At 38.8% G+C, this 20320-nt stretch overlaps 1 protein-coding gene across 4 annotated transcripts in view; it reads left to right on the top strand.

Annotated features, from left to right (window-relative positions):
• Positions 1-19764, top strand: part of ATP2B1 (ATPase plasma membrane Ca2+ transporting 1) — a 115260-nt gene extending 95496 nt beyond the window's left edge. For 3 of the 4 annotated variants that reach the window (XM_074226562.1, XM_074226563.1, XM_074226561.1), the window contains 12 exons: positions 619-860; positions 3037-3274; positions 4689-4868; positions 5438-5525; positions 5899-6005; positions 7584-7775; positions 7965-8178; positions 8428-8639; positions 10420-10527; positions 12106-12288; positions 12603-12689; positions 18310-19764. In XM_074226562.1, the coding sequence (XP_074082663.1) occupies positions 619-860; positions 3037-3274; positions 4689-4868; positions 5438-5525; positions 5899-6005; positions 7584-7775; positions 7965-8178; positions 8428-8639; positions 10420-10527; positions 12106-12288; positions 12603-12689; positions 18310-18621 (2163 nt within the window). In that variant the 3' untranslated portion in view covers positions 18622-19764. The remainder of the gene's footprint in view (positions 1-618; positions 861-3036; positions 3275-4688; positions 4869-5437; positions 5526-5898; positions 6006-7583; positions 7776-7964; positions 8179-8427; positions 8640-10419; positions 10528-12105; positions 12289-12602; positions 12690-18309) is intronic. The other variant, XM_074226564.1, reaches the window with a different exon arrangement.
• The last annotated feature ends 556 nt before the right edge of the window (positions 19765-20320 follow it).

Genomic DNA, 20320 nt, shown 5'->3' with positions numbered 1-20320 from the left:
TTTGATCAGTTTAATTTCTCATCAGTTTTTTCCTAAATAGCTTTATGTAAAGCTCAATTCTTAATTATCCAAAAATTAAAACTTTTTTTTAAGAAAATTCTATATCTAGACAGAAGTAATTTGTTTGAAATAAAAATACATTAAAAACTAGTTCCTTTATCATCTCCATAAACTGGCCCCTGTATTCAGTAAACCAAAAATAATAAACCTTCACAATGAGTCATTTAACTTAATAATGCAAAACACTGATTTACTTTTAAAATGTAAATTTTTCCATTTTATTTCTATATAAAAATGGAAGCAAAGTTACAAAAAGTGGGGATGATAGATGAAAGTGCAAAAATTGTATTCCACTTCCAGCCCTGACAGTTGGTAGCAGTTTCAGTTTCTAAAAATGAGACTAGAAGAGTAAAGTGGTACATTTTCTGTTGAATTGTTTTACTAAGTGGTATACCAAGTAAGATGCTTACCTTATGTATATTTAAATGAAAGGTATGAAATTATATAGTATTCAGTAGCAACTTTTATATTTCCCTGAACATTTGAGAAATTTTTTGACATAAATTTTTGATATTTTTTTTAAAAAAATAACCTTTTACTTTTTTTTTTTTCTTACAGCCACCAGAGATAGAAGGTGGATTACCACGTCATGTTGGCAATAAAACTGAATGTGCTCTGCTGGGACTTGTTTTGGATTTAAAACTAGATTATCAGGATGTAAGGAATGAAATCCCTGAAGAAGCTCTATACAAAGTCTACACATTCAACTCAGTTAGGAAATCTATGAGCACTGTCTTGAAAAATTCAGATGGAAGCTACAGACTATTCAGCAAGGGTGCCTCAGAGATCATTCTTAAAAAGTAAGATCAATTGCTGATTATGATGACATGATATAATGTGATATACTGTATAGGTTTTGTATTTCCACACTGGTTATTTGATGAGACACAAAACTTTACCTAGCTAGCTTTCTTTTCTGTCTGTAAATTTACTATGTTTTGTAAGGCTCGTACCAGAGATATCAAACATATGTCCCATAATAATCCAAAGAATGACCCAAACTAGATCAAAATTTAATAAATTTAATGCAAGAGAACACAGATAACATTACTGCATGGTTTTCTAAGTCCGTATATAGGCACAGAGATGTGCTGTTTATGTGAAGTTTAGTGGAACCTGTATGTATTTGAATTTGACACCTCTGGTTTGTATTTTACAAATGTTTGTATTTGTTTCTGATATGAAATGGAAGCGTTCAGCCAGCATGGCCTTGGTGATCTCTTCTTAGATAACCACATCTGAAATTCACTTTTTACCTAAGCTACTCTGAAGATGTGGCAACAGAATTTAAGACTGTTGAGAAGAGAGGTAAACCTGATTCATTATTATGGAAGAAACATCAGCCAGAGACTTGACCAGAAAAACCCCTGAGAAGGTGTCAAAGTTAGCAAACCTTATGTCTCTTTATTTCCTCTCTAAAATTTGAGATTTTTCTGTTCACATATGTCACAGAACTTGAGAAGACCTCCAAAGTCTTAAAGAAACATCTAAAGACAGAGTTGGAGAAGAGTAGGTTATGTGCACATGTGTATGTGTGTACACACACACACACACACACACACACTCCCTCCCTCCTGTTATCAATATTATTTGTTGATTGAAAAATCAGCAAAATGCAGTTTTCAAGACTTCCAGACAGGCATCTCTTGTGCATGTTGATATTCAAGCCATTGCACACCTATACCTAGTTTGTTACACCTTTCCTTAAGGGCCACTCCCTAAGTTTCCAAAATCCCAGTGGTTCAAAAGCCAGAAGATGTCTAATATTTAGGTGTAGATTTGACTCTGGACACAAGTCCTGGCTTTCTTACTGATGAGGTGAGAACCAGGTGACCCAAAACACTTTAAAGTTCAGAGGCAGAAGAGACTGAGGAAAGAGCAGGCCTGTTCTCCAGGAGGGGCCGGCCTGGAGGTGTTCCACTTGGCTCCATCCCACCTGGCTTTGCATGCCTCCTTCCTATTTTTTTGTCATCCTTTCACTGACTTTTCCCTGCCACCCTCAACCCCCCTCCCGCCCCCCAGATATCAAAGCACATGGTTTGGTAAAGGCCCCAGAGGGTATGACTAGCCCCTCAGTTAACAGGAATATTCATCCTCACCTGATAAAAAGAAAAAGGAATTGTGGGCCAATTCAGGTGAAATCTCACCTGGCCAAGTAATTCTCATCATCTTAGGTTCTTTTCCAAATGACATGAAAATGAATGAGCACTCCCTGTTTCAATACTGAGGAAAATAAAGCGCACTCTTATCTTATCATCCTTAGAAAATAAACTTCATGCATTTTCCACACATGTACAATGGTCAGTTTATTTTGCTTGACAATTCTTGATTCCCAGACTGTTACTTGGGGCATCTCGGGGGCACAATGGGTAGAGTTACCAGTCCTGGAGTCGGGCAGATTCATCTCCCTTGGTTCAAATCTGGCCTGTGACACTTACTGACTGTGAGACCTTGCTCAAGTTACTTAACCTTGTATGTCTCTGTTTCCTCTTCTGTAAAATGAACTAGAGAAGAAATGGCAAGGCACTCCAGTATCTGCCACAAAAAAAACTTCCAGTGGAATCACAAAGAATTGGACATGACTGAAAACAGCAATTAAACTAGGTTACAGTGAAGGGGGGGGGGCAGCATTAAGAAGTGTCAGTGATATAAACAGACTATCTCTTTTTTTAGGAAAGAAACTTTAGTAAGAAAGAAAAACCCTGACTTAAACTGCATTGCTTAGAGAGCCTTGCAGAATCCCAGGTCCCAGGATATTTCAAGCATGATTCAGTTGAATCCAGTTCCATAGAAGGATAAAATTACAGACCTAGAAGGAGGCCTTATGGTGAAGAAGTTGACACTCAGAGATCTTAAGGGATTTGTCCCAAGGTCACTCAGCTAGTTAATGATGTAAGACAGTCCTTACACTTTATTGAATTTACAAGATTTGGCTTTTATTTTTATTTATTTTGATCCTTTTACATTTCTTTGCAGATGCTTCAAAATCTTGAGTGCTAATGGTGAAGCAAAGGTGTTTAGACCAAGAGACCGTGATGATATTGTTAAAACTGTGATTGAACCAATGGCATCTGAAGGACTCAGAACGATCTGCCTTGCATTCAGAGATTTCCCAGCAGGAGAACCTGAACCAGATTGGGACAATGAAAATGATATTGTCACCGGCCTGACATGTATCGCTGTTGTAGGGATAGAAGATCCCGTGAGACCTGAGGTAGAGAATGCTTCTGTCAGTTTACTTCAGCTTCAGATTTAGGATAGCCTCATGGGGTCGGCGGGGGGAATAGAGAGAATAATTGAATGATCACTTTTTAAGTAAAAATTGGGGAGGAATAAATAATGCAAGCTATTATTTCTTTGAAATTAGGTAAAGGATGGTTTGGAAATTGTTAGTCAGAAGTTCCATCTTTTAAAGATGTTGATATGTTCTCAAAGTATGAGGCAGATTGCTTCTTTTTGAGGTAATTGATGATAGGCATTTCCTTTTTAACATCCTCAGATTAATTCATGTATTTCTGGGTTTTGTTCCATGGGTTATGAATACATATAGATACTATTGACTCTTTGCCCCTCCTATGCCAGTTATTTGTCAAAGAAAATCATTCTTACCTCCCCACCCAGACTAAAATGAGAACTAGTCAAGTTTTTCAGGTGGAGGTGACCTTTGTCTGCTCTGCCATTTACAGTGATGGTGTGCTGCTAACATGCTCTTCAAAGTAGGAGGAAATATTGAAGTTTACTTAAATTTATTTAGCATTTCAGAATGAAAGTTCTTTGGGGTTTTTTTTACAAAGTATATTTTTTAACATGAAAAGTTTTCTCCATGTGAACTCCCTGCTTTCCCATCTTAAAATATGAGAATTGGGTAAGTTAGTAGGTAAAAGGAGAGGATAGTCCCACTCTTCATAAATGAATATATTTGAAATTTTGTTTTTTTAATTCTAGAGTTGTGTCCTCCTTCCCTATCTGTCCTCCAACAGATTCTGAGTGGAGTTAATACCAATTCTATATTTTCTGAGGCAATATAAATTAATTATTTTGTCATATTTTTCTATTTTTTAGGTTATCAGGAAGGTGATATGCAACTAACCCCCCCCCCAAAAAAAAGTCATGTACTTTCAGAAGCTAAATTCAGATGACTTTAGTTGTCTGTTTTACTTTTTTTATTTGTATTACTATTTTATTCTACTTTGTTGATGTGGTTACTAGAATTTGAACACTGTTTTAAGATTAGCTCATATCACCATTCACTTCTGAGCTAGATTACAACCCAGGGAAAATCCCTGAGAGTCAATCTCATTCAAGTTTTAGATTTTATAAACCAGCCAAAATCAGGACTTTTTTTTCCTAGCCAGGATCTTGAAGAACTAATGATTCTGTATCATGAAACCAAAGATTTCTGTCGTGATTGATTTTAAATTCTCACTCTTTGAATGAGTGTTGTAGCAGCAGCGACTCTTTTTAAATGAGTAAATTTTTTGCTTTGAGAGCAGAGCATAGCATTGGTGCGTCCTGTGCATGTGTGAGCACTTGTGTGGACCTGCTATCTCGGGTGGACTCGGGTCTTCCCTGTTAAAGGTCTGGCCACATAGACACAGGTAATGATGAGGTTCTTCCATGCAAACCAGGTCCCAGATGCAATAAGGAAATGCCAGAGGGCTGGAATTACTGTGCGGATGGTCACTGGTGATAACATTAATACTGCTCGGGCTATTGCTTCTAAATGTGGTATTTTGCCTTCTGGGGAAGATTTCCTGTGCCTTGAAGGTAAAGAGTTCAACCGAAGAATAAGGAATGAAAAGGGAGAGGTAGGTTATTGAATTTCTTCACTGAATTTATTCTTAGTAATTTTCAACTAAGGAAATGATATTGAGCACATATTTGTTGCTACCTATGGACGGTACACTGTACCAGGTTCCAAAGGGATCAGAAAGATAAATGAGACATATGTCTTCCCCCTAACATCTTCATAATGTTATTATATTTTGCCTAACACTGGTACTCTAGCTTTAGTGAGACGGTCACCAGAAGGAGAAGTCTGGTACATCTTGTAGAGTCGGAGGAGAGCCATCATGGCAGAGGTGTTTGAGCTGGACAGGCAAAGGCATTTGGGATCTCAGCTAGACTGGGGGAGATGAGGAAGGAAGAAAAGGAATGAAACAAGACTAATTAAAGCCTCCTGGGACCAGGCTTCCAGAGATTGTGCTTTGATCAATATAATTGAAACTCTTGAAGCTAAGAAATGAAGTGATCCAGGCCATATTTTATTATTCAAGGAGTGGAATGGAAGGTGGATTGGAGGGTTGAAAAAATGGGAGCCAGGATGACCATTTATTAAATTGATATTGGCTAGTTTTAACCCTTATTAAATTTGCAGATTGAACAAGAACGCATAGACAAGATTTGGCCAAAGCTTCGAGTACTTGCTAGATCATCTCCCACAGACAAGCACACACTGGTTAAAGGTAATCAGGTTTTTCAATAAAAATGCTTAAGTATTTCTGAAATAGATTTTTTTATATACAATGTAAGTTGATTCTTTTCTGTAAAACTAACAGACTTAATTTTTTCCTTTGTCCAATTATAAACCAATTCTTTTTTCTTTTTTCTCTTTTTTTTGGATAAACAATGCTATTGTTGTTAATAATAATTTTTAATTATTCACTTTGCTCTTAAAATGTGTATTGTCTTTCTCACCTTTGGTTTGGATGATTTGGAATTTGTTTAGAATTTTGAGTTCCTGTTAATCAGATGACATAGAACATTTTGCTTTATGGACCAGAAGACAATTGCCTTCTGAAGAAAGTTTTAAAAGTACTCATTTTTGTTTCCTGTTAGGTATAATTGATAGCACTGTCTCAGAACAACGACAGGTTGTAGCTGTGACTGGGGATGGTACAAATGATGGCCCTGCGCTGAAGAAGGCAGATGTTGGCTTTGCTATGGTAGGAATTTAAAAGATGTTAATGTTGAAATGTAATATTGGTTGCCATGCTTTTTTTCGAATTAACAACCACTGATTTTTTTTTTTCTCCCCTTCCTCCACCTGGAAAATAGAAAAACAAAATCCTTGAAACAAATAAGTAGTTAGGCAGAATGCCCGTGTCCAAAAATGTGTCTCATCCTTCATTTTAATCATTTATATTCAGTTAACATATATCAAGCACCTGCTATATGCCAGGGGATACAAAGAAAGCCACACACACACACACACATATATACATACACACACACACATATACACACACACACACACACACACACACACACACACACACACACACACACACTCCCTGCTCTCCAGCAGCTCATAGTCTCGTGAGGGAGGTGCCATGCAAATAGTCGATAGAGGCCAAGATGATGACAGAGGGAGGGCACTGAGATTAAAGAGCACTGTCCTGAAAGCTTGCTTCCAGATGTCAGGATGTCTGCTAAGACTTAAAGAAAACCAGGAGGTGGAGAGGAGGGAGACGATTCCAGGCATGAGGCCAGCCGTGAAAATACCTGTAGGTGGGAGAGGGAGAGCGTCCTAGTCAAGGAACCACAAGGAACTAGGATTTCTGGATCCCAGAGCAGGTCGGGGGTGAAAGAAGGGCTAAAAAGAGGTAGGAAAGCCAAAAAGGAGTTGGTATTTGGTCCTGGAGGTGATAGGGAACCTCCGGAGCTATTGACTAGGGAGATGATATGAGACCTGCATTTTAGAAAGATGAGTGCAAGGCAAATCGGAGTGGAAAAAGGCTTGAGGCAAAGGTATCCACCAGCAACTGTGGGCATCACTTCTCTGAAGCGTTAACACTCTTCATCATCAGTCCTCCACAATCATGATTGATCCTTGTGTTATTGATCAGAGTTCTAATTTTTCATTGTTACCAGGTTGAATTTATCTCTTTCACATTCTGATAGTATTCCATTTTACTCATAGATCACAATTTGGTCAGTACCTCCCCAACTGATGAAGACTCTGAACTTCCCTTTCTTTGCCACCACAAAAAGAACTCTCATCAGTGTTTTTGTCCTCTTTTAATCCCCTGGGGCTATAGGCCTAGTTCTGCTGGATGTCAAAGATTTACCCCCACAGTTTGGTACCTTGGAGAACATAGTTCCCTTTTGCAAAGGCTGTTAGAATGCTTAGCTCCATAAGCAACATCAAAACTCACAAGTTGTTGTAAGAACAAAAAGGCGGGGTTAGCATGAGGCCTAAGAGGTTGGCTTCACAGCTGGAGCAGGAGGATGCAGAGGGAGATGACTTGGTGGAGGACACTTTTGTCTCATATGTTTGGGTGGGAAAGAGGGAGCCAGAACAATCTAAACAGAAGTTGAGGCAAAGCAGGCATTGCCCAGAATCTCAGGAGGTCAAGAGTGGGGGCCCGAATCTCCGGGCTCTGAAGAGCCGTCTTGTCCAACCGCTGGCAGGCTGTTCCTCCTAGCTTGGTCTCTGGAGTGATGTCTTGGTGGGGTGGTCACATTTAACTGGTGGGCCCAACTTAACCCAACACTTGGGGCTCTGCTGCTTTTCCTATTAGGGAATTGCCGGAACTGATGTAGCCAAAGAAGCCTCAGATATCATTCTCATAGATGACAACTTCACAAGCATCGTCAAAGCAGTCATGTGGGGAAGAAACGTCTATGACAGCATCTCAAAGTTCCTTCAGTTCCAGCTCACGGTCAATGTTGTGGCGGTGATTGTCGCCTTCACAGGAGCCTGTATTACGCAGGTAGGTGTCAAGGACAACTCCAGATGTTTTATTTTTTGTTGACTTTTTTCTTTTATAAAGAAAAAATCGCAGTAACCATGGTTTGATGCTGTGTGACTTTTCCTATATTGTAAATGCTGAAAAAATGACACATATTTCTGAGTTCCAGGATATTTCTGAATGTCTATGAGGAAACCTGTCTTTTTATAGGATTCACCACTAAAGGCTGTACAGATGCTATGGGTAAATCTCATCATGGACACACTGGCATCCCTGGCTCTGGCAACTGAACCACCTACTGAATCTCTCTTGCTTCGGAAACCTTATGGTAGAAATAAGCCTCTCATCTCTCGCACAATGATGAAAAATATCCTGGGTCAAGCAGTCTATCAACTTGTGGTGGTCTTTACCCTCTTGTTTGCCGGTAAGACACTGATCAGAGCTTTGGTTAATGAATTCTTATTCCAACCTAATATCTCTGATCCTTTTATTTTTAAAAATTTCTACAATTCCTGCTTTTCAGACAGACAGCAGGCACTTTTAAAATGTTAGCTTCTCACTGCCTCCCTTGAGGCCGAAGGATTATTTATTTCAGTAACTTGCACACATAACTTTAAATGCATTCAGTGTGTTTTATGTATAATTGCAAAATGCCAATTTTTGATTATTTCAGGGGAAAAATTTTTCGATATTGACAGTGGAAGAAATGCTCCTTTGCATGCTCCGCCTTCAGAACATTATACTATCGTGTTTAACACTTTCGTACTGATGCAATTGTTTAATGAGATCAATGCCCGAAAAATTCATGGTGAAAGAAATGTGTTTGAAGGGATCTTCAAAAATATCATCTTCTGTACAATTGTTCTGGGTACTTTTGTGATTCAGGTAGGTGATTATAAAGACAATTCCAAATTTTGTTATTGTATCAGAGATATTTGACTGGTAGACTTAACCTAGAGATGAGAGCCAAGTCTGTTTAAATTCTTCATTTGTATTGTATTGAATTCAAATTCTTCTTGCATTGAAAAACTAGATTAGGGTTGAAATTCCACTTTTTTAAAAAGAGAATCAGATTTTTTTTTAAAGTTGTCAGTACATTTTGCATTTTGAAATGTCATTATCAAAGCAAGTCTTTTTAAGAAATGGGAAATGTATCAGTAGAAAAAAATAGAAACCATTTTTTTTAGAGGAAATGCGTAGATTACCAAAATGTCAGATGACTTTGTATGTAAGGGATACCATTTACTGATATAGATGATGTATGTCTTCGTGTAGCAATTGGCCCTGTGGCATTTTTTGACAAATGATCTGACACCAAGACAGATATTAAGTGAATTGGGCATGATCACACAAGAAGTCAGTGAACACAGTAAGATTGAGAGTTTAAAAGTGAGCCTTTTCAGCAGTCGAATGCGTACTCTCAGTGATTGCCAGTAATACTAAGTAAATGAAAATAAAGATTTTAAAATTTTTGGCTGTTGATATGTCATTTACTTTTTACTCTGGGCACTGGAAAATACCTTTTAGATATCTGTAGTCACTATTAATTTGGGCATGTAGCAATCATCATGGAGGAGATTCCACTTTTCAAAACCATTTCCGTGAAAATATTTTCCTTACAAGTTTTGGCAAAATCCAGGCCCACATCATCATAAAATTGAACTTAAGCTTCTTGACATAACAAAAATTTTGTACTAAAGTTTGTTAAGCTTTGTTTTTTTTTTTTTAATTTGTTTTTCTCCTAAGACCCATGAGATTCAAATGTATATCTGTGGCATTAAAGAAACATTACAGTGTATAATGCATAAAAAAATGCTTCCCCCCCCCCCAAACAACTTCACTGAGTCATTTTTTTAAAATGAGGTTCCTGTCTTCTGGTTCTAATCAGCTTGGAATAAGAAAGCCCCATGTTGGTGGCAGTTGTGGTTCAGTAGGTAGACTCTGGGATGGAACCAGATGGCCTAGTTTCAGTCTCTCTGCTTGCCTTGCCACCTGGAAGCCACCTGACTTTTGGTGAGACATTTGGCTGCTCTGAGCCTCAGTTTCCTCAGCTATAAAATGAGGAAGAAAACCCTTGCACTCCTCACCTCCCTTGATTTTAGGTGAGCTTTTTGTCATTTGGATGCTGCTTCCCTGCCTTCCTGGGGGCACCCGGGAGGGTCCTCTGAGATGGTACTGAGTCTCAGGTACTTTGGAACCCCAGGGAGCCTCCATCAGCCCTTCCACAATGAAGAGTCCTTTGGACATATTCTAACATTTCAGTGGGAGCTATTTGTGAATGAGAATCTATAAAAATAATGTCTTAATCTTCTTTTCTTACATAATTAAAAATATAGTGTTGTTTAAAGCACAGCAAAAGTAAGAAAAAGTTGTTTAGGATTTCATTTTGTTGTATACATCAATGCAGTCTTAATTAATAGGAATTAAGTTTTCATTTCTTTTTAAATATTTAAAATTAGCATGTAACTACTTATTCTTCTTTAGAAAGATTTTTAAAGTTTTTGGTTTTTGTTTCTTTGTTTTTTCACTTTGAAATTACAAAATGATCAATGATACTTTTTTAAAATACTATAGAAGAAAAACAATTATTTTTCTTAAATAGTAAATATTCCTTTAAGAAGAGAACTGTTTTTACTAAATGAATTTACTCTGATTGCTCCCCCAGATAATAATTGTGCAGTTTGGTGGAAAACCTTTCAGTTGTTCAAAACTTTCATTAGCCCAGTGGCTGTGGTCAGTATTCCTAGGAATGGGAACATTACTCTGGGGCCAGGTAAAAATCTCACTTTTATTTGTGTAAGACTTAAAGACACTTCACTTTTTTTTTTTTTTTTTTGCTAGTGTTTTGTTTTCTTCTTTTGCTTTTTAAATAAACTCGGTCTACTGCTTGACTCCAGGGAAGTATCATTCTGGTCATCGGTTCACAAAGATTTCAGGTCTGCCTATGGAGGGACTTAGACCCGAGTCCATTGGTTCAGGAAACTGCAGGGGACAAGATACCCTCTGCCAGGGCAGGGTGGCCTATTGTCCGCCTGCACTTCTAGAGGAGAGAGAGGTGGTGATTCACCAAGGACCAGCTCGGGTCCAAGGCTGGCCATAGTACTGCATCAACTGGTTGAGGTTTTTATAACTTTCAGGGCTTCTCTTCTGAGAAGCTTAAAAGCAATTGATGGGATTGAAAATCATTGAAGATGATTGCTAAATTTCAATGATGATTTTTTTTTCTATTCATTTACAGAAGTAGTAATGAGTACAGAATTAATGTTGAAGTCCTCTCTAGTCTGGGGAAACCAAAAAAGAAATGCCAGACCATGCTAAACTTTTCAGTGTGTTTCTGTTATTTCATTGCTTGTCATTTTTTCCCCCAAGGGCAAAGGTGAAAATGTTCTTTGTAATTGATATTCGTTCTTAATGTTTAATCAGTATCATATTTTTCAACATAAATGTGATGTAAGAATTATATTACTATGTTCAAGTTGAGGTAGCATGAGCATTCTTGCACCGCTTTACCTGCCCACCACCACCAGCGTTTATGGCTTAGCTCACTTCCCTTTTTTTTTCAGAGGCTTTCAACATAAGCATACAAGCCTACATAATTGCCTATTGTGTGCATGAAATAATTTCTAGTCATGGTTTACCCTTTTTGAGTAACTTCAAAAATCTATTTTCAGATAACCTCTTAAGTTGGAACGAAATTTCCTTAAGTTTTCCTTTTTTTGCTTTGGATCACCATCCTGAAAGTTCACCTCAAGCCCTCTCCATACATTGCCAAGCCATGGTCATCTTCCAAAGAACCTTCCTCTGACCTTCCCAGGTTATTGAGGGAGTTCCAGTTACCTTACCATATCAAGAATTCCACATCTGCTTTGAGGTGTGGAGGGGCAGCTGTTGTGTATTCAATGCTATTTCAAGTCTTCGATTCGATCCTATAATTTAGTGTTTACAAGTCAGTTTAGACCTTTTAGTTACATATTTTCTAGTGATATGATTTTCTTTTTCTGTTGGAAGAGTTTATATGTATAATTTTTTTTTACCTACAGCAAAGAGGACTATCACCAAGTTTGTATTTTATTTGAAACAAAATATGTCATAGTATGTTTGTAAAGCTTGGAACCAGGCTAAATTGCTTAGTTAAGTAAAATATTAAACATGTAGCCATATTTCTTTCCATGTAGGAAAAGATAGTAAATATTTATGATTAATGATAAACTTATAACTTGATTGATGGGATCCTACTAAGATCCTAGTAAGAGCTCCTAATCTGATCTTTTTAAAAGCATCTCCTATGTAAAATTGACCTGTTTAAATCTGTACTTGAGTTATTCTTAGAGCTCTTCCCCCTACTTCATAGCTAATTTCGACAGTCCCAACTAGCCGTTTAAAATTCCTTAAAGAAGCTGGTCATGGAACACAGAAAGAAGAAATACCTGAGGAAGAATTAGCCGAAGATGTTGAAGAGATCGACCACGCTGAGCGAGAGTTACGCCGAGGACAGATCTTGTGGTTTAGGGGTCTGAACCGAATCCAAACTCAGGTATGGGCGGAGGGAGAGCTGGGGCTGCCAGGGAGATCCAGGGCTGATCTAGCTGGGGGTGGGGGGAGGTAGAAGGTGTCCTCGAGGCCCCCGCCCTTCCCCAGCCGGGGTCCTGGGGCCTCGGAGACCTCCTTGGTGGTGTGCGGTGGGTCTCCTCCCGCTCCTCTTTCTTCCTCTTCTCTCTCCTCTTGCCTAAACCTGCTCTCTGAGAAGTGCCTTTTCTTGACCTTTGATGTGTTGTGGACGGACGGTCCTTGCTCTTGTTCTCTCTCTCTCTTGCTGAGCCCGCTGTCACGATCTCTGATTCCTTGCAGATGGATGTAGTCAATGCTTTCCAGAGCGGAAGTACCCTTCAGGGGGCGCTAAGGCGGCAACCCTCCATCGCCAGCCAGCACCATGATGTAACCAATATTTCTACCCCTACACATGTAGTGTTTTCCTCTACTACCGCTTCTACTACTGTGGGGTGTGAGTGTGTGTTCCTAAGTGCATGAATTAACATTTCCTCTTCACACACCTGACCTTTCTCATTTTCTCCTTGATGTGTAGACTCACTGTTCAGGCCTCTCATAAGCTTTTTTTTCATCAAGTGGTTTGAGACCTCAAGGCTTTTGTTTTGTTTTGTTTGTTTTTGGCAGGGGGCAAGTTGAACATTTTTTGGCAACTTAGATATGAGATAAAACAATGACATCCAAATCTAAGACTGGTACAAAACCTATGAGTTTCCCTATGTGCTGAGCTGTGCTTTATCCACATAGGGAATCATCTGAGGGTATGGAGCTAGTCAGACTGCTATAAATGTTTGAGTATATGCCTTTAAACATGTTTCTACTGCACTGTTCCCAAAAGCCTGCACATTGTTCCCACTGTTCCAAGAAAGAGCATTTTTAAAACTGAAAATGCATGGGATCTTTTTTATTTTTTAAGCTGCTCGGTTTGAGGACTGGGGCCCTGAGCAAGCAGCAATTTTAGAGAACTGGTTGCCTGCGAGTGGCTTCTGAAGCTATTCTCATTGGCTCTGTTTGAGATGCTGTTAATGTGTCCCTAAACTTCTGAACTCTGTGGTATCGATATGTTTATTTGAATGATCTTATTTTCAAGTCATTTCAAATGATCCAACAGACTAGTTCATTTACTTATTCCACTAAGGTTAAAATTTTCTGGACTGTTCACTGACAGTACATTTCTGTCATCTTCATTTCTTGAGACTTATTAACAGGTGTATTTTTCCCCCCTCCAGGGTTTCAGAAAGTAACAAACTCTAAAAAGTCTTGGGATTTAATTGTTTCACCTTTACAGTGAATTCCTGCTATCCAGATTTCATGGAGGCTCTTCCCCAGGATATTTCACAAATATTTAGACCCTTCCTCACTCACAACTCTCCCTCCCCCAGGGAAGTTGTGGACTTCTGACGGGTTCAGCTCCATCTGGGGCAGAAATCTTGTCCATGGCCTGGAAGCACTAAGAGACCCGGGGAGGTAAAAAGTGATGAGGAGTTGAAGGAGAGGATACAGCCCTACCCGCTGGCAGAGCTCTCAGGAGTAGAGGAGGACTTGGGCTTGCTTGTGCGTGATTCTTACTCAGAACGTTTCTCCTAGGTTGTCTCTTTGCAGGATCATACTGGTTCCCCGCCCCCCCCCCCCCCCCCCCCCCAGTTACTATGAAGTGAAATGAGATTCAAGAACTACCTCAGTCACATAGACAGTAAGACCCAGGATCCAAAGCTAAGCCCCCAGACCCACTTTGCTCTATGTCAGACTGCAGGGACTCTGTCAGGTCTTCTGTCCTTCTCTTGGGAAGAGATTCCGTGGAAATGACTCTCTGTTCTGTGACAAGAAAATACCTTTGACTTCCATGATTTGGGAGTTTTGTGAAGATTGACCTTCTCAATGCATATAGTGATAACTGTGTAACTTCTAATGCTGCATATATGTAAAATTTTATAGCGACAAAGCTTTTCTACATTTTTTCCCCTTTGAATCCATCTTATTCTTGCAAATAGTCTTAGTGGTGTTGTGACTTTACTCAGTGTCCTCAGCAGTACCTTCAGCTGCAAGCCTAGCACATCTCTTCCAATACTGATGCCTTCTTGCTTTTTTCTTCAGTGCCTATCATTCATTGTTCTTATTCAGTTTATTTTTTATATTCTTTCAGAAAAACAAAATCAAGGACTGGAATTTTCATCCAGTCAAGCAAAATAGAGCTTCTCTAGATTGCTAGATCTCAAATATTTCATTGTAAGAATTCTAGATCCCATTCAGTGAGTTTTATAAATAAGCTTCTATTTGACATTTATATGGCATGGAAATATAGGTAAAGTAGTTGGTGTCCACTTTGGCCACTAAGATGGGAGAGAAGCCTCTGGTTTTTGCACACCCACACACCAGCTCTTTTTTGTGATAGGTGACATCACCTTGTACCAGTGCATTATCACAGCCCTGGAGCAGTTCTAAAATTTCTCTAGGTGACCAGTAAGCCAACTCGTGTGTGCTTTTTAAATTTCCATCTCAGATCTTCTATTAAGAACGATCATCAGACTAGAAAGAGCCAAGCATAAAAAGTGAGGGAGCATGGAAGCCCAAGGTAGATGAGGAAGTAGTAAAGAACTGCTTCATGGGAATCCATTTCAAAGGTCCCATGAGTTATGTTTCATGGCCTGGAAAAGGGCTTGCTTAGATTGCTCACCTGCTTGAGTAATTCTGTGGAAAAATTATGGAAACCAGAAAGTTCTCACAAGACTAGAGATGGGCAGATGCACCTTTATAAGGAGTGGAAAAAGAAGGGCAAGGACAGAAACTGGACCACTGACTGACTTGACATGAGTAGAAATTCTTTTTTTTTTTTTTTTGTATTTTTCTTTTTTTTAGGTTTTTGCAAGGCAATGGGGTTAAAGTGGCTTGCCCAAGGCCACACAGCTAAGTAATTAATAATTGTCTGAGGCCGGATTTGAACTCAGGTACTCCTGACTCCAGGGCCGGTGTTCTATCCACTGCACCGCTTAGCTGCCCCCTTGAGTCAAAATTCTAACAGTGATCTCTCAGCACTTAGTGAAGCAGTAACCAGTGGGAGTTTGTACAAGTTTACCAAAGATTCAAACTAACTTTGTTTTTTTTAATAGGGTTGCTAAATAAGGAGACCAAGACAATGCTCTGAACACCTCTAGGTGTTAGCATCAGATTTGTCTTTTATGATTAAATAGGGACTAAGTAACTGTAATTCGCTTCAATTCATGCCTGATTGAGTGACCGTATTCATAAATTATAGATCATCATTAGATTCATAACTGGCCACCGGACCCTATTTTGTTTATCCATTTGGACCCTATTTTGTTTATCCATTTTACCTGTGACTCAAAGAGCCTTGCTTTGCTGATGTCACAGAGATGAGAGAGATATCTAATATACTTTATGACAAAATTAAAATCCAAAATGATCTTGGCAGGCTGGAAAAATAGACCCCAAACCAACAAGACAAAATTGAATAGAGATCTGTGTAGATGCAAGGGGCCTGGTCTAACTGTTAGCCCAGTTGGTAAAAATTTAAATTTTTGTTGTCTCCATGACATGTGAAGCAAGGCTTTCATATGAATTCCTATTCAGGAACCCTTCACTAAAGATCCTTCTCTTGGCTTTTGGGCTAAGGCTTCTGGTTTATCAAGGGCTCAGCTCTGGCAGGGCCTCACCAGCTGGATAAGACCAGCAGAGTGCAGTTTGGAGAATCTCAGCACCAAAATTCTGGCTGTTGGGTGATTCATGGATGGATCTAAAAGTAAAAAGTAGTGACCAAGTGAAAGGCACCAATGATTGGATCTAAAAGTAAAAAGTAGTGACCAGGTGAAAGGCACCAATGATTGGATCTAAAAGTAAAAAGTAGTGACCAGGTGAAAGGTACCAATGATTGGGCTATCCTTGGTTGCTTTTTGTGACCTTTGGAGAAAAAACAAAGTATTATAATCACTTCTGTTCTGGTAAGCACAACCTCCAAGTGAATTCCATTGACTTTGGTCATGAGATTGGAAAATGTTCCCATAGGAAAAAAAATCTCATAAGACTGAAGTTTTCATAACTTTTGATGGTGATATGATTAGGGTAAATGACCTGACCTATGACACTCATTTAAACATATTATTTCCTCCACTGCCTTGTTAGAATTTTCAGTCCGTAGGCATGCCTTTCCTCCTTGGGAGTTCTTAGCCCTCTTCTCTGGCAGCTGTTAATTCCTGATGAATACTTGGCCACACTGCCACATGTTCCATTTCACCACAAAATCCCCTCCTTCAAGGCATCAGCAAGGGTCTATAAAAGCAATGCCTTTCTGTAAATTAAGTGGGCATTTAAAAAGGGGAAATTTAAGCAAATTCTAGGAGTTTCTACTCCCTGGAAGTACTCTGAATATAGACAAAGACCAATACATTGAAAGCTTTCCTTATAAATAACGTTAAATATGTAAATCTATCCTTTTGCCTTCTATTTTTATGCTTTACTAGAAGATGTTTGGTTCCCCCCCCCATTTTCTTTGCATAAATATTCTTAATAATTATGATAGCTATACTATAGTACCTGCTCTTTGCCAGGCAGTGTGCATTGCATCCTGTAGCTTTACCTAGAGCGCAGGATGCAAACCACCCAGACTGGGAGTTGGGAGAAAGGGCCGAGTGTGGAGTTTCAGAACCTCCACCAGTCCTCCCCTTGACTGGAAACTGAAGCTGAGGGTGCTGCCCAAGGGGCACTGCTTGTACTTGATCAAACGTTAGGACCCTGGACCAGATAGGTTTGTAAGGATTATTATCCTTACTTATTCAGGAAGCAAATTATTGCATGCACAAGAGTGTTTGGTGCCTCAGTTAGCGGAAATAATACATTCATATCAGCCAGAAAATAATCTTAAAGCTGTAAACACAAATAGGAATTGACCATATTGTATTTTTATTGCTGGGACTACATGAAATATTGTACCTATTCACAATTAACAAAATGGTACCTAATTTGGGATTTATTAGAAAAGACTTTTGGAGAGGAGAATTTTGAGCCATAGGAAAAGATTGAGATTGTTTTTGTTTAAAAGGTAATGAAGAATTAAATGTTTGAAAATTTGTCTTTCATTGAAAGTCACTCAGACTTGGCTAAGAAGATGGTCTAACTCTTTTCATGTTAGAATCTACTTTAATTCATCCTTCTCAGAAAACTTTGTGTAATAATGCTGCTAAATTTGTCAGTTTTGGGCATAGCTTTCTATCTTTGGGGTTCAGTGAAAGAATTGATAGAAAAGTTTGCATATGTAGTGTTCTTAAAGAAATGAGAATTTGTGCTAGAGGAAATCACAATGCATGTTCATCTTTTTCTCTCCTCTGGAATATAGTTTGATGTTTAGGATGTGTTTTTTAATATTCAAACTCATTAGGGAAATTGGCATATACTCAAATATTTATATCTGTTAATGTGGCATATTTTGCATAATTTGAAGGGATTTGTTTTGGGGTTTTTTTTTTAATTAAGGGCATAGAGGACTAGGTGTCAATTCATTGTTGCATTCGGCTTATATCTGCTTGGCTTTTTCATAGTTGGTGCCCCCCCAATTCCTAGCATGATAAATAGTAACCCTTTGTGCTTGAGTTTGTTCAGCATTTTCTGATTGGTTTCCAATAAACATTGTAATTAAAATGGGCTAAGCTTATGTATAGTTAAGTTTTTGTTGTGCTTTTTTTTACATTTTTTTCAAATGGCTTCATTTTGACATTGACTTTTAAAGTCTCAGCCATTGACCAATGATGTGATTATTTTAACACAACTTTAAACTCTAGACATCTTGATTGTTAAGAGTGTGTAGTTTTGTCGTTCTTTGCAGTGTCTTACTAAAATGTTTGGTTTTTTTACAGTGTTATTGCAAGTCCCACTGCACATTACATGCCAATATGACTCACTCATACCTTGCTGTTTGTGGATTCAGACTCATAAATAAGCCATTTTCAGTGGCCCCCGTCTGTAAGCTTCTAATACTGTGCTCTCCTTGCTCTCCTCGCAGATTCGAGTGGTGAATGCATTTCGTAGTTCTTTATATGAAGGGCTAGAAAAAACGGAGTCACGAAGGTCCATTCACAACTTTATGACGCATCCTGAGTTTAGGATAGAGGACTCCGAGCCTCACATTCCCCTTATTGATGACACTGATACTGAAGACAATCCCCCCACAAAGCGTAACTCGAGTCCTCCACCCTCTTCTAACAAAAATAATAATGCCGTGGACAGCGGAATTCATCTTAAAACCGAAATGAACAAGTCTGCTACCTCTTCATCCCCAGGAAGCCCACTACATAGCCTGGAAACATCACTCTGATCGTAAGCTGAATGTTAACACACTAGCTGCATTGTAAAGAAACCAATCGAAACTGGGTCTTTTCACACATTGTGATGGACAAGATAGAATTCTTGTCTTGGACTTCAACAGAAGACATAACTTGTACGAATGTAGATTTATTTTTTTAAAACAAAAAAGCTTTCCGCCAGACTTTGAGGGTGCTTTTTGGGGGGTGGGGAGTAATGAACTCTGACTGATAAACCAGTAACTCGGCATAAGTGACCTGTGGATCATCGAGCGTACTTCCGAATGGTCCTGAATGGTGTGTTTAGCAAAGCTTTAGTTTCTCTTAATCCTTGAAGGGGGTGAGGGAGGAGGAAAGCTGAGAAAGACAATGAAGGCCTGGATCATTGAATTGATACTTTAATTTCTGCTGTTGGCTGTTAATAATTTGGATTATTTATGTTTATAAATGATACAGATCTGTTTACAAGGTTTGTAGATACTTTTATTGTTCCTGTTCATAGATGGGAAGCTTCCTTATAACTGATGCAGAGAAAATTAGTCCTTCAAATACTGCTGTATTTTCAGGAAAAAGGGTGTTTCTATTGAAACTGTACTAAATTTTTGCCTACAATTTACCTTGTTAAATATTGTAGATAAATTGCTAATACTGATAGCCAAATAGATAACACTAATGCTTTGTGAAAACATGAGCAGCGGTGTCCTAATGAAGTTATGGCCTCTGTCCTAATTAGTTTCTTAAATACATTTACTACTTAATGGTTTTGAAAACAACTGTTTAATTTTTAAAAATTTTGAAAAACTTGTTAAATAACTTTTTGTTCAGAATTTAGTAGATTGTTTAATGCGGGACATCAGTTACGTAATGAAAGGTGCTTGAAATGCTTTTGTTATTTCAGGCAAATTGAATTAAATCAAAATACAACAAAACCTTAGTCCTTTTTTGTTTTTGTCTAAACCTGTTAGTTTAGTGATGTCTTGGTGAACTGTGAGTGAACTGTGTTGATTTTTCTAATAAATCTTAAGAAACCTTCATACGGCATGAGGGCTGTTGGCATTTTGAAAAAAAAAAGGTTAGTAGTAGCAGCATACATGTTTTCCTTTTGTTTTTGAAACCTGTTTGTAAACATAAATAAACACGCCCTTTTATTAAATAAATATGTAGCAATGTTTTCTTATAAAATTTTCAGCTTTTTTAACCACAACAATTGTGAAAAGTTGGAACCTCAGAGTGGGATTCATTATCTCATTGACCTGATGTCACTCTGGTAACCGTCAGCAGCCCTTATGAGTGCTTAGGTGGTGGGCGCACGCCAGGGTCTGAGGAAGGAGAGGGGCCAGATGCCATCATTTGAAAACTCATGTTACCTAAAATCAGCTCATGTTTGGTTTGCCATCTCCTTTGTTACGTTCATTATCAGCTTTAGGTGGACAGACAGTGAGGCTAGTACAAGACCAGATGATCCAGTGGACATTTCTTCTCTTGGGTCTGCGCTCCTTTGCCTGCCTAGAAGTTCTTTTTTGGCCGAGGTGCTTCTCTCTGCCCCACTCGACCAGCCCCCTGCCCCTCCCCACTCCTCATCTTGTCTCCCCCATCTGTGAGCCAGGCTTGGCACTCAGGGCAGAGCTGTCCCCAGAGCATTGTCAGCTGCCATCGTTTGCAGGAACAGCCACCTCCGATGGCTAGCTCCGCTTTCTGGTGCTCGTGATTTGG

The sequence above is a fragment of the Macrotis lagotis genome, chromosome 2, assembly GCF_037893015.1.
Source record: "Macrotis lagotis isolate mMagLag1 chromosome 2, bilby.v1.9.chrom.fasta, whole genome shotgun sequence".
NCBI classification, from domain to species: Eukaryota; Metazoa; Chordata; class Mammalia; order Peramelemorphia; family Peramelidae; genus Macrotis; species Macrotis lagotis.
The sequence above is the reverse complement of the archived record's forward strand: the minus strand, read 5'-3'. Positions and strand labels throughout refer to the sequence as shown.